Genomic DNA, 13,409 nt, shown 5'->3' with positions numbered 1-13,409 from the left:
ACACATTTCCTTTTATGAAAATGAAATTATTGGGGGGAGGGGGGAGGGATTGCATTGGGAGTTATACCTGATGTAAATGACGAGTTGATGGGTGCTGACGAGTTGATGGGTGCAGCACACCAACATGGCACAAGTATACATATGTAACAAACCTGCATGTTATGCACATGTACCCTAGAACTTAAAGTATAATAAAAAAAAAAAAAAAAAGAAAATGAAATTATTCTATACACACTACCTGCCACTTGCTTATTTCCCTTATGTGTTATGGACATGTTAGTACTTATTGATGGAGCTAATTCTACACAAAATGCCATTGTATACTATTCTTTACCAGTCCCTTTTGGTAAGCATGTAAGTTATTTGCAATTTTTAATCACAAACAATCTAATAAACATTCTTGTCTATACATTATCATCAATTTATGAAAGAAAATCAGTAGCACAATTCTTAGAATTACCTTGTTGAGTCAAAGAGTATTCACATTTAAAATTTTGCTAGCTACTGCCAAAGTGCCTTCCAAACAGTTGTATCAATTTATACTCCCATGGAATGACAATTTTTTAAGCTCATGTCTTTCATAGGACAAAGATGCTTTTCTGAACCAGATATTAAACTTCAAGACATTAAAAAAAAATTTCCTGACTTGCATTTACTATGATTAACTTGTCATTATAATTATTATAAAAGCACGGAAAATTAAATATTGGTCTCCACTTAAAGTATGTGTATTGGTTGTTTATTGCTGCTGTAACAAATTGCCACAAACTGAATGCCTTAGAACGCAGTTTTATTATCTTGACAATTCTGGAGGTTAGAAGTCTGGCACAGGTCTTATTGGGTTAAAATCAAAGTGTCAGGCTGCAGTAACAAATTTCCACAAACTGAATGGCTTAGAACAACACAATTTTATTATGTTAACAATTCTGAAGGTCAGGATTCTGGCAGGGGTCTTATTGGGTTAAAATCAAAATGTCAGGCTGCTGTAACAAATTGCCACAAATTCAATGGCTTAGAACAACACAAATGTATCATCTTAACAATTCTGGGGGTTAGAAGTCCGGCACAGGTCTTACTGAGTTAAAATCAAAGTGTCAGGATGGGCGCAGTGGCTCACGCCTGTAATCCCAGCACTTCAGGAGGCTGAGGCAGGTGGATCACCTGAGGTCAGGAGTTCGAGACCAGCCTGGCCAACATGGTGAAACCCACAACAAAATGCCCCAAATGAGGACAAATGTTTTTCAGAAAATGCCTATATTGGAAAGACTAGATCGTAAAACATTAAATACAACTGTGTATCCAAGACCCAGTTTGGGTTAATATATGGGATAACCAGGTAGTTTTAACCTCTATGGCTAACTCCATTTCTCTTATTTATATAAACATAGCTAGTACTGCTATATTGACAACTACCAATATACTGCTTTGTCCTTTAAGATCTAACTGCCATACAAGACTTAAACCACTAAACCAAGGTCTTCTACCAAGGCCAATAATACTGCATCTATGCAGGTTTGAGAAGCTTAGAAGGCTACTGGCCAGCTTAGATCCCTTCACCCATCACTCCTATCATTGGATCCCAAAGCAGGGCCACTGCTTTTAGTTTTGAACCTGGGGTCCTCAAAGTTAGTGTGTGAAAAGTCCATAAACACAATCTGGTTGAAAACAGATGATGCAACACACCTAAACTAACTGTCCGACAGTTAAATTCGTGTTACAAAAAAACTAACTTTAAGGCCGGGCACAGTGGCTCATGCCTGTTACAAAAAACTAACTTTAAAGCCAGGCGCCGTGGCTCATGCCTGTTACAAAACACTAACTTTAAAGCCAGGCGCGGTGGCTCATCCCTGTTACAAAAAACTAACTTTAAGGCTGGGCACGGTGACTGACACCTGTAGTCCCAGCATTTTGGGAGGCAGCAGCAGGTGGATACCTGAGGTCAGGAGTTCAAGACCAGCCTGACCAATATGGTGAAACTCCGTCTCTACTACAAATGCAAAAAAAAATTAGCTGGGCATTGTAGCATGCACCTGTAGTCCCAGCAACTTAGGAGGCTGAGACAGGAGAATGGATTGAACCCGGAAGGCGGAGGTTGCAGTGAGCCAAGATTACGCCACTGCACTCCAGTCTGGGTGACAGAGTGGGACTCGTGTCTCAAAAAACAAACAAATAAACAAACAAACAAAAAAACTAACTTTAAGACTTATTTTTGTAACTTTTTTCAACAGGGAAAACAACACACTCGTTGGGGAAAGGTGAGGGGGTTGAGAAGACAGGCCCTGGGTAAATATTCTTACCACAGCACCTGGAGTTGATAGGCCTGCCTAGGAGAGAACACAGGCACTGCCACACCACCCCAGGGGACAGCTGCTGTCTGGGGTCAGCAGACCAGCTCACACACCACGCAAGGTTTCTATAGATCTAAGACACAAAATTCTTCATCACAAAACAAGTCCCACACATCTTCAGAGTCTGTCAGTTCGTTGTCCCCACCTGCAGTCGAAAGCATAAGCAACATCTCTCCCAGCTCAAAGGTGACAGCCTCTTCTTCATCACCAAAGGGGTTGCTGTTCGCTCCTTCCTCAAAGAATTCCACGAAGTGGTTCCTTCCTTGGGCCTGGTGTCTGCTTGATGTTTCCTCTTGCTGTCTCTGTGGCTCCTCTCTACGGCCATCAGGGTACACATGCTTGTAAAAACAGTTCTCCCCAAATGGGCAGCTCCCACGTCCTTCATCAAAATACCTGCATGCCTTGTTGCTCATTGCTTTCTTGTATTTCTGAATGAGTTTCTGCTTCTCTTCTTTCTCCTCCACCCAGTACTCACTTGGAATGACAAAGTTAGATGTGATTCGGCATTGTGGGCAGGACTTGACGATCCTGCTCTCAAATTCCTTAGCACTCCTCCACTTGCGAATGCACTTGAGACAGAAGGTGTGGTTGCAGTTGGAGAGGATCCCGAAGCGGTGCTCGCTGGGGTTGGCTTTCTCATAGACCACCTCCATGCAGATCCCACACACCCTGTCCTTGCTGCGCTGCACAGCAAATGAGAACTCCATAGCCTTCTCATGGGCTTCAATGCACGATTGTATATGCTGTGATCTCTGGGCAGCATCCATCGGATGCAGGGCCTGCAGCCCACATATGTCACATAAATCTCCGTGGAGATACACACAGTTCTCCCCATATCGGCACTGTCCCACTGCAGCATAGGGGCACAGCTCCTTCGTTTCCACCGCGGTTTGCTCTTTTTCTGATTCTTCCTTGGTCACTGGGCCCTGCAGGGGTGCTTCAGTGCAGGAAGGCACAGTACGGCCACAGTAGGGTTGCCCAGGAACAAACTCAATGGCATTCGCCCAGTCCTCTGAACCTGCTCCTACAGTTGCAAAGTTTGAATTTCTTGACTCAGATTCGTTTGTATTCATTTCAACAAGTGGTCCAACTATCGAGGAGAGACTTGAGGAAGCAGCAAGGGATGATTCTGTAGTTAGCTCTGTAGCAGTTGCTTCTTCCTGTTTCAACGGCTTACTATGTTCACATCTGCAGCGGTCTCCATAAAGACAGTACCCTCGCTTAAAACAACTGCACACTACTCCACACGGACGGTCAGAGAGGTCATGCGAGTAGCGACAGTTATCTCCTTCCTTACAAATCCCATACACAAAATACCTACAGGTGACCTCTTTAGTCCAGCTGTTGCCGCTGCCGCCGTACGCGCCGCTGCCGCCGCACGCGCCGCTGTCGTCGCTCGCAGCACTGTCGCCGCTGCCGCCACTACCGTCGCTGCCGCCGACCCCTCCGCCCGCCCTCGGGGACGGGGCGGTGACTGTGGGGATCGGAGTCGGGGAGACCGCTGCCGCCGCCTCCGCCGCTGCCGCTCCTGCTCCTGATGTTGTGGCTGTTGTTCCGGGAGCTGCAGCCTCCGCCATTACTGCTTATCCAATGCTCCAAAGGCCCTGGAACGCCCAGGAAAGCCCCAGAAGGCCCCGGAACTTCCGGGATCACATAGGTCCAAAGGCTCCGGAACTTCCGGGATCACATAGGGCCAAAGGCCCCGGAACTTCCAGGATCACATAGTTCCGGTCTGGCTGTGAGGAGAAGATGGCGAGGACCAGGTGAGGGGAGGGGAAGGAGACTCAGGCACCTGCTCGGTCCCTGCCGGCTCCGCCTCTTTTTGTTTAAGAGAGTTTTTTTCTCCTTCTGTATGTATCCTTTGTTGGGAGACAGTTCTTCATAGGTCTTGTGTGCTTGCACATCTTGCAAGTAAAGCACTGTGCTGTCCTGTGTTCTGGACTATGTTTTCAAGGATATTTGTATAGAGTGCATCCTTGAAAGACAGAGGTAGTGTCTCCCTCCAAAGAAAAGGGCAAGCATGCTTACTGTCTAACATAGTAAAGATAATGTTTACATCTGAAGCAAAGGGCAGGCATACTTACTGTCCACTATAATAAAAATAGTCTCCCTCTGGAGTGAAGGGCAGGAATGATTACTGCCCATTATAAAAGGTTCAGATTCCCTAAGTCCAGGGTTTCTCTCCTATAATGCAATCCACTGCACATGCAGGTGTTACCTGGTCCTCTTTAGAGTTGTGAGAATGTGTTGAGCAGGCTTACAGATTTGACTGGTAAGGGGACAACAAGCACTGATTAGATTCAGACAGTTTATTACATAGACAGAAAAAGAACAGCATGGTGTCAGCTCCCTGCATTCCTTGTCCCACAGTAGGACACCAAAACAAAAGAGGCCAAATGAGAAGAAACATGAGTGTTGGGGCACCCTGTTGCTGAGGAGTCATTTCATTATTCTTTCTTTTTTTTTTTAATTTCTTTTTTTCTTTCTTTCTTTCTTTTTTTTTTTTTTCGAGACAGGGTCTTACTCTGTCGCCCAGGCTACAGTGCAGTGGGGCATGATCTTGGGTCACTGTAACCTCCACCTCCCAGGTTCAAGTGATTTTCCTGCCTCAGCTTCCTGAGTAGCTGAGATTACAGGCACACACCACCACACCAAGCTAATTTTTGTATTCTTAGTAGAGACAGGGTTTCACCATGTTGGCCAGGCTGGTCTGGAACTCCTGACTTCAAGTGATCCACCCATCTCGGTCTCCCAAAGTGCTGGGATTATAGGCGTGAGCCACCTTGCCAGAGGAGCCATTTCTATACTGTAGCTAAGTAGTTTTATAGCCTGCAGCTTAGCCTCCCTAAGGGAGAAGGGACAAGCTGGAAATTCCCACACCTCATTGAAACCAAGAGGCGATGAGAAACTCCCTCAAGATAGAGAGCCGGCAGGGCCCGGGCACGGAAGTTGCTGGTGGCCGCACGGCCTCCCAGGCAGGCCCACAGTCACGTGCGGGGACCCGGGGTCGGGCGGCTGGGAGGGGGCCCAGCGCGCAGCTCGGAGCTCTGCGGCCTATACTACGAGGTCGGGTAGTGGCTGCGGCGCCTGCAGGACCAGCTGGCCGCCTGCGACTTCCTCATTGCGTGCCTCCGCGCCTGGCTGACCGCGCTGGAGGGGGACACTGCGCGGTCCCTGGTGGACGCGCTGCTGGAGCAGGTGGCCCGCTTCCGGGAGCAGCTGCAATAGCAGGAGGACGGCGCCGCGGAGGCCCAGATGCACCAGGAAATAGGAAGTTGAGAGGCTTACTGAGCGGCTAGGAGTGAAAGAGAAGGAGATGCAGCAGCTGCTGAGCCAGCCACAGCATGAGCGAGAGAAGGAAGTTGTCCTGATGCGGAGGAGCATGGAGGAGGGGAAACCGGCCCGGCGGGCCAGTGACGTTCTGTGCCTCTCTTTGGCCAACGAGACCCACCAACTGCGGAGGACGCTGACCTCCACTGCCCACATGTGTCAGCATCTGACCAAGTGTCTGGATGAACGACAGCATGCACAAAGGAACGTGGGGGAGAGAAGTCCTGAAAGTCAGAACATACAGGTGGGGACACCTCTGTCCAGAGTGTTATTGAGGAAGAAAATCGACTGTTAAAACAGAAGGTGACTCACGTTGAAGACCTCAATGCCAAGTGGCAGCAATACGATGTCAGCAGGGACGAATACGTGAGGGGGCTCCATGCACAGCTCAGGGGGCTGCAGACCCTCCAGGAGCCCGAGCTGATGAGGAAGATCTCCCAGCTCAACAGGTAGTTGGAAGAGAAAATAAACGACTGTGCAGAAGTGAAGTAGAAGCTGGCGGCCTCAAGGACGGCCCCAGATGCTGCACTGGAATGGATGCAGATACTGGAACAGCAGATTCTCGCTTACAAGGATGACTTCATGTCAGAAAGGGCAGATCGGGAACGGGCTCAAGGTAGGAATCAGGAACTGGAGGAAAAGGTCACCTCTTTGCTGCACCAGGCCTCCTGGAGACAGGATTCTCAAGAGCCAGATGCCTGCTGGATTCATGCTGGGAGCAAAACTGCCAAGTACTTGGCCACCGATGCAGTGGAGCTTATTGCGCCTGGTGGCTGGAGGCCTGGGACTGGGTCCCAGCAGTTGGAACCCCCTGCAGAGGGCGGGCATCCTGGCACAGCCCAGAGAGGCCAGGGGGACCTTCAGTGCCCTCACTGCCTGCAGTGCTTCTGTGACTAACAAGGTAAAGAGCTCCTCAGGCATGTGGCCGAGTGCTGCCAGTGACCAAGATTCCACCCATGCCCTTGCGTCCCCCTTGCCCGGCACAGCTGCCCTCAGGGACAGGGTGCGTGCTCTCAGATGCCATGGATTAAGCTCCACTGAGATCCAAGGCCCCTAGAATAGGTGTGAGGCACTGTGATCGTTCACTTTGGTCCCCCTTTGGCTATGGAACAGGCTGGGTCACAGGGAACTCCCAGTGAGGCTAGAGGCTGGAGGTGGTGATGGGGTCAGGAACATCTGGCAGAGGGAGATCCCAGTTTTGTGTCTCCATCAGGCTGAAGCCAGAGCAATCTGGGGCCAGTGTGCCAGCCCCTCCCCCAGCCTGCATCTGGGTATGCCACGGCTTGCCAGAAAAGGGTGGCTGCCTATGGGAGCCACTTGTATGGTCCCCAGGGTTGAACCCCCATCCTGTTCTATAGAATAAGGTGTCTCCTCTCTGCCTTGAACCAAGAGGTTTGTCAAATGGAGCACTGTGGCTGCACATCACACTAGGGGGCCCATCCCTGTCATTGCAGAGCCACATGTCTGCATTTAAAAACTGCATCACAATAGCATTTGTCGTATATCCAGAAGTTAAAGCACACTTATTTTATCCACCTATTTTTATAATAAATGTTCTTGCTCCTGTGGGAAAAAAAAATAGAGAGGCAAATAAGGAATGGCGGTATGGCAGCTCCTCACAAGACTGCCTAGGGAGGATCACAGGGCCTTCTGCCATCGGCTTGCAGTTGAGCCTTGCCTACATGGCCTTTGAGGATGTATGCACGGTTTTCAGGGCACCAGCACAGAGGAGTTCCCCTGCGTAATCGGGGCTCAAGAAACTGGTGCCAAAATGTTGATATCTGGTGACTGGCCTTTCTACAGTAAAACACTGTCCATCTCTGTGTCTCATGTTTTCTACCAGATTCCATGAAACTGTGGTGGGCTGACTTGTTAGCTTGTTGAGTAGGACAAAATCTCAGACCTTTTATAGTTCTTGACAGCTTTAGTGAGGAGGGTGGGATACTGACAGAGACATGGCTTTCTAGAAGGAGAAGGATGAGGATATTGTGGGTACATTTAATGAAATTTGAGGGCCAGGCTTGGTGGCTCACACCTGTAATCCCAGCAATTTGTGAGGCCAAGGCAAGCAGATTGCTTGAGCTCAGGAGTTTGAGACTAGCCTGGGCAACATGGCAAAATCCTGTCTCTACTAAAAATACAGCAATTAGCTGGGCATGGTGGCATGTGCCTGTGGTCCCAGCTACTCAGGAGGCTGAGGTGGGAGAATTGCTTGAGCCTGGGAAGTCGAGGCTGCAGTGAGCCAACAGCATGCCACTGCACTCCGGTCTGGGCAACAGAGCAAGAAAATAAATTCGAGGAAAGTCACTGAAATATGTTGACCAAATTATCTGCTCAACTAGGCCATAAATAGTTCTTCACTTTATTGCCTGTTAATGATGGAGATTGAAGAGGTGGATGCAGGCTGAGTACCAGGAAGCAGGTTCAAAGACCCCTGCTCAAATGGTGCCCTGGTTCTTGCTAACTCTCCTGCTGGTGTAGAACTTCCTGAACAATTTGAAGTTAGCTTCAGGTCTGCCCCACTGTAACAACTAGTACTAGGTATTGTCTGGTGCACATAAAAGATTCTGCCCTCTTTTGGACAACAATTGCAGAGATGTGTGGAAGGAGGGAAATTTATGACCACTGTGGGCAGAAACCACGCACATCATTAGGAGTTTGGCTGGTTCACTTGGGAGATGAGGAAGTGGGGCTAGTAATGCTTGTCAAGGAAGAATGGCAACGTAAACTGGGTCTTATGGCTCAGCCCCTCCTGCGGTCCATCGTGTCTGCCTTAGATCCACTAGGAGAGAACAGTAAAAGGTCTTAGAGGGGTTTTTTTTGCAATAGATCCTGGCTGCAATAAGGGAGCTGTGAGCCTTTCAGGGAGATTTCTGAGACAGACAAACTCCCATGGGAAACCATAGATGAGGCATTGAGTAGTATTCAGGCTCTTACTGCCTTGAATTGGGGCTTACGATGCCGGCAAAGGTGATCCACTGGAGAATGAGAAACTGACCCGATCAAACCTAGGTAGATGCTGCTGCCCTGGAAAACTTGCCTTGTGTTGAAACTGGGTGAGAACATAAGCGATGTTATCTTGGTGATGGGGCAGCAGAATTTTAATTCTCAAAATTCTTTGAGAATTAAAGTGGAATTCTCAAAGAAGGTTGCTGCTGTGCAAGCCTGGGTCAAGTCAGCCAGGGGTCACAAACCCAGTAGCTTCAGCTAGAAAACACGCAGCTATGACTGAGTGAAGGGGTCTCCAAAGCTGAAATTGATAGTGTCAACCATCAGGATCTCTACCCAGTCAGTTTAAAGTGTGAGTAGGAAAAAACACTGAAAGTTTTTTTGGTTGCACCATAAGCTTCTGCCACACTCCTTAAATGCAAAGCTTTTTTGTTTAATAGCTCAGAGCCACTCTCTCCCTCCATGTCCCTGATCTCTCCCTCATTCTCTACCCCAACCTCAGCTACTTTAAAAAGAAAGATTATTAGAGGTGGGGCCAAGATTTTCCTGACCCTAAAGAGAATTGAAAACCATGTCTACTCATCCAAGAGGAATTTGGGGAAAGTGAGGAATTTAAACTGCTATGGCTCTGTTGAACATAGGTGCCCAAGTCATTATCCTACCCAGACCTGGGGAAGGCAAAAGCCCTCAGATCCAGCTAATGGTGCTTAGGCAGGGTTCACAGTGAAGAAGGAAATCTAACTTGTGGGTAAGGTCCATTGGGCCAATTCAATGTACTGTGGTTGTTACTTCTGCATCTGAATGTACAGTAGGAAAAACGTATTATATTCCCATCCCATAAGTGCCAGGGTTGGGTGAGGGGAGATTTGCAGGATTCAGAAGAGTGGCATATAGAGAAATGTTTATGGGAGGTATAAGTTGCTTCTCAACCCACCTCTCTGTCTCCTCCTTGATGGTCCAACAGAAGCTAAAGAATCCCAAGAAGAGAAAGGGAAATCATAGCCTTGATTAAGGGCTTAAAGGCATCAGAAGTGAAAAATAAGGCATTATCTCAATACAATAACCCTGTATGACCAGTGAAGCAGGTGATGAAGGCTTAGAGTAGATTATTGCTGACTGATCTATTGTTGTTTTCATAGCCATGGCTGTTCCAGATATTGCAACTGCAACTGAATCCATTACACAGGCTGATTACACCTGGTTTGCTATCTTAGACTTTTACCAGCACCTTCTCACTGACACTTGAGGATCAATATCAGTTCACATTCACGTAGCAAGGCCTCCGGTGTATGTTTATAGGCATTCCCCTAGGGGTACTTAAGGTCTCCTGCCATTTGTCACCAGTGGGTGAGTCAGGATTTAGCATGAGTTCTTCTACCTTTTGATGTCCAAAGCTTTCACTATACAGATGGTGACTTGTTGGCTTACCAAGCAAAATTTCTTGGAACTATGTGGATGGATTTATAACACTCAATCCCTGTGGTGGTCATGGAAAAACCACTCTCTCTTTGGTTCCCTAAATCAAAAAGGAAGTCCAGTACCTTATTGGATTCTTAGGGTATTAGAAACAGTATGTGCCTCACTCAGTCATGCTACTTGATCTTTTTATCAGTGAACTTGCCAAATCAGCATCCTTTGAGTGGGACTTAAACCAATAAATTGTGTTTGAAGCTGTCCTGCAAGCTGTGGCATGCTCTCTACCTTTAGGGTGCTATAAACTTAATGATCATGACAGATTATTTTGCTAATTGAAGTCTCTGACAAAGGGAGGCAGCTTCCACCCAGAAATGCCCCTTGGGATTTAGGACTAGTCGTCTCCTTGATATAAGATTACTAGAAACAACGCTTTTGAAAAGCAGCTATTAGCTTGCTACAGCTCTTGTCAAAACTGAACACCTGACTCATGGAGGCCTTGAGACTCTCCAGCCTTATATCCTTATTTTGGGGTGGGTCGACTCAAACTCGGTGACTAACAGGTCGGAATGGGCCCAATAAGCTTTCCTTGTCAAAAGGAAATGTATTCAAGAAAGCAGCTGACCTGGTCCAAGCAGCATCTTGACTTAGATGAAAAAGTAACAGTTATCCCCATTCAATTATTCCCCTGATCACCCTCCTCAAAAATCAAGTGGTTGCCTGAAGCAAAACCACTGACTCAATGGGACCGTTGATTCACAGAAGTTTCTCTAATGCCTGGGCCTGTTTCACTGATGGTTCAGCTAAACTGAAACCCAATAGTGTCTACTGGAATGCTGCAGCTATTCGACCTCACCACCAGCTATGCAGAAGCAAAAATGAATGTGGCTCCACTTAACGGGTAGAAGTCAAGGCCATTCTCATAGCTCCAGCCAATACTTCCTTTGATGAACCTTGTTATGGTTTTACTGACTTCTTGGCTATTGCCGATGGCCTATTTGGTTTGCCAAATTCATGGAAAATGAATTCATGGAAAATGAAAGCCTGACAGTTTAAAGACATCTCTCTCTGGGGCTATGTACTGTGGAAACAAATCATGACTGGCTGATCAAACCATCTGGGTCACTCACGTAGATGCCCATGGAAAGGCCTGTTCTCTGATGAGACCAAGCAAGCTGCTAATCAAACCTGCACTGCCCAGATTACCACCATTGCTGCCTGGATTAGACATGGCAAGACAGCCACCGTCATAAACTGGTCACAAAATGAAGGACTTTATGTTTCTGATGCAGAGGCTATCGTGGCATACCAGACTTGGGACTCCTCTCTCATAGCGAAGGAGCCCACATTGCACAGGGCACTGCTCCTGCAAGATTGACCGCACCACATTGGACCTTTGATCCCCTCTTGGGCCTGTCAGCAAGGCCCCACTGCTGTTGACACTTTTTCAGGTTACTGTGTTGCTGTTCCAGTCTGATCAGCAGAGTCCAAACAAATCACTGTGACCCTTGAAACTAATCTATATCATGTGATCAGCTTCCCAGACAATTTGCAGGCTGACAATAATGCCCTTTATTGCAAAAGCCACACACAATGGGCTGATTGTCAAGGTGTTCAATGGACCTTCCATGCTCCCTACCATCCAAAGGCATCTGGTATTGTGGAGTCTAACCAACCTCCTCAAAAATCAACTTTAAAAAATTTCTGACCGGGCATGGTGACTCACACCTGTAATCCCAGCACTTTGGGAGGCTGAGGCAGGTGGATCATGAGGTCAGGAGATCGAGACCATCCTGGCCAACATGGTGAAACCCTGTCTCTACTGAAAATACAAAAAAAAATTAGCTGGGTATAGTGGTACATGCCTATAATCTCAGCTACTCGGGAGGCTGAGGCAAGAGAATCGCTTGAACCTGGGAGGCAGAGCTTGCAGTGAGCCGAGATCACGCCACTGCACTCCAGCCTGGCAAGAGAGCGAGACTCCATCTCAAAAAAAAAAATAAAAAAATAAAAAAATTAAAAAATTTCTGACTCTATTTCCCTCATCTCCTCCTGGTCTACTTGCCTTAGTAAGGCAATTTGTCAGTGAATGCTGTTGTCCCCAGGAAAGAAAACTGTCCCTTCTCAGCTATTGCCTAAGTAATGATCAGGACAAAGGGGTGGGGTTTATAGAGATCTATTTGAAAATTCAGTACTTTTGTAATCATTTCTAGGCATTCTGCTTCTTTCTTTCCCTTAATGGAAACCCAAGCCAGCCTGGTTGGTTTACTCTCTGTATGGCAGCTCAGCTCAAAATGGACCTAGAGTATTGAAACTTAATTCTAGTTCAGCCATCTGGATTCTCTTGCTGGACTGCCATCATCTAGATCATAAGGATAATGACCACTTGGTTGAGTACACTGCTCACTGGCCCCCCCATCCTACAATGATCCACATGGGAGGGCCAAAGTGGGGGAACATAATGGGTCTCTATAAGTTTTATTAAAATATCCTTGTCCCTCTTGCATCTGACCTTTGTGGACAAAAGGTCTGGATATGCGTAATGGATGATTGGGAAAAGGTGAAGTTATAACTGCTGGAATAGGCCACACCAATTTTATGGAGGTGGAGGGAGAACAATGCCAGCACCTGGGGAGGAAACACTCCAGATGCCAAGGCGAACAGGGGAGGGAGGAACATTAATGATCTTTCATCTTCTGGAACCACCCCTGGAGCCTTCCTTTTGAAGGAAAAATTCCCTGGTGTGGCTCTCCATAACTGTTTTGCTTGCACACTTTAAACTGACTTCTAGGTCTGCTGTCCTCTGCTAGTCAGCTCTAACTACAATTTGGTCACCGTTGTCCTTTGTCCTACTGAGAAGTCTATCAGAAACAGTGGAGAAGCTGACAAACTTTCACACAAACCAGCTGTCAGCATCTTCAGATGTCTTCCCCAATCCCATTCTTATAGCCATCTCTCGGTCATTCCATGAGGTGACACATGCCCCCAAGCTGGTGGTGTGGACAAATAGAACAGGCTGGACTGACTGCCCTTCAGTCAACCTCTCCAAAAATGAGGACCAGACTCAATTATTCAGACAGAACCCAGAACTCTAAGGTTTATCACCTGCCCAGAAGGCCACATTGGAGACACTGTTCATCTGTGTTCCCCAACTGATGTAGGAAGGGCAGAAATTGTCTAGCTTATATTGACAAGTATCCTCATCATGTCCCTTGCTGGTGAGTAGAATAATAGTTCATCCTTTCACTGAGGGACCTTTTATCTCTCATCCCTGCCTTGCTTCTTGTTTGCTTTACCCCAGGGCAGTCAAAATATGAATGCAAGCTTGCCAACTTGGTTTCAACTTTCGCTTTGTCCTGTCTCCCCTCA

The 13,409-nt window shown here is 47.3% G+C and overlaps 1 protein-coding gene and 1 pseudogene across 2 annotated transcripts; one reads left to right on the top strand and one right to left on the bottom strand.

Moving 5' to 3' along the window:
• Positions 1–773: 773 nt before the first annotated feature.
• Positions 774–4,047, bottom strand: LOC705904 (putative E3 ubiquitin-protein ligase makorin-4). Its single transcript, XM_002806197.4, has one exon. The coding sequence runs from the start codon at positions 3,923–3,925 to the stop codon at positions 2,414–2,416; it is 1,512 nt and encodes a 503-aa protein (XP_002806243.3). The 5' UTR covers positions 3,926–4,047; the 3' UTR covers positions 774–2,413.
• On the top strand, positions 3,858–12,060 carry LOC144338656 (TNFAIP3-interacting protein 2 pseudogene; annotated as a pseudogene). Its single transcript, XR_013412912.1, has one exon. The product of XR_013412912.1 is annotated as a TNFAIP3-interacting protein 2 pseudogene (transcript).
• The last annotated feature ends 1,349 nt before the right edge of the window (positions 12,061–13,409 follow it).

Source organism: Macaca mulatta, chromosome X (assembly GCF_049350105.2).
Source record: "Macaca mulatta isolate MMU2019108-1 chromosome X, T2T-MMU8v2.0, whole genome shotgun sequence".
Lineage (NCBI taxonomy): Eukaryota > Metazoa > Chordata > Mammalia > Primates > Cercopithecidae > Macaca > Macaca mulatta.
The sequence above is the reverse complement of the archived record's forward strand: the minus strand, read 5'-3'. Positions and strand labels throughout refer to the sequence as shown.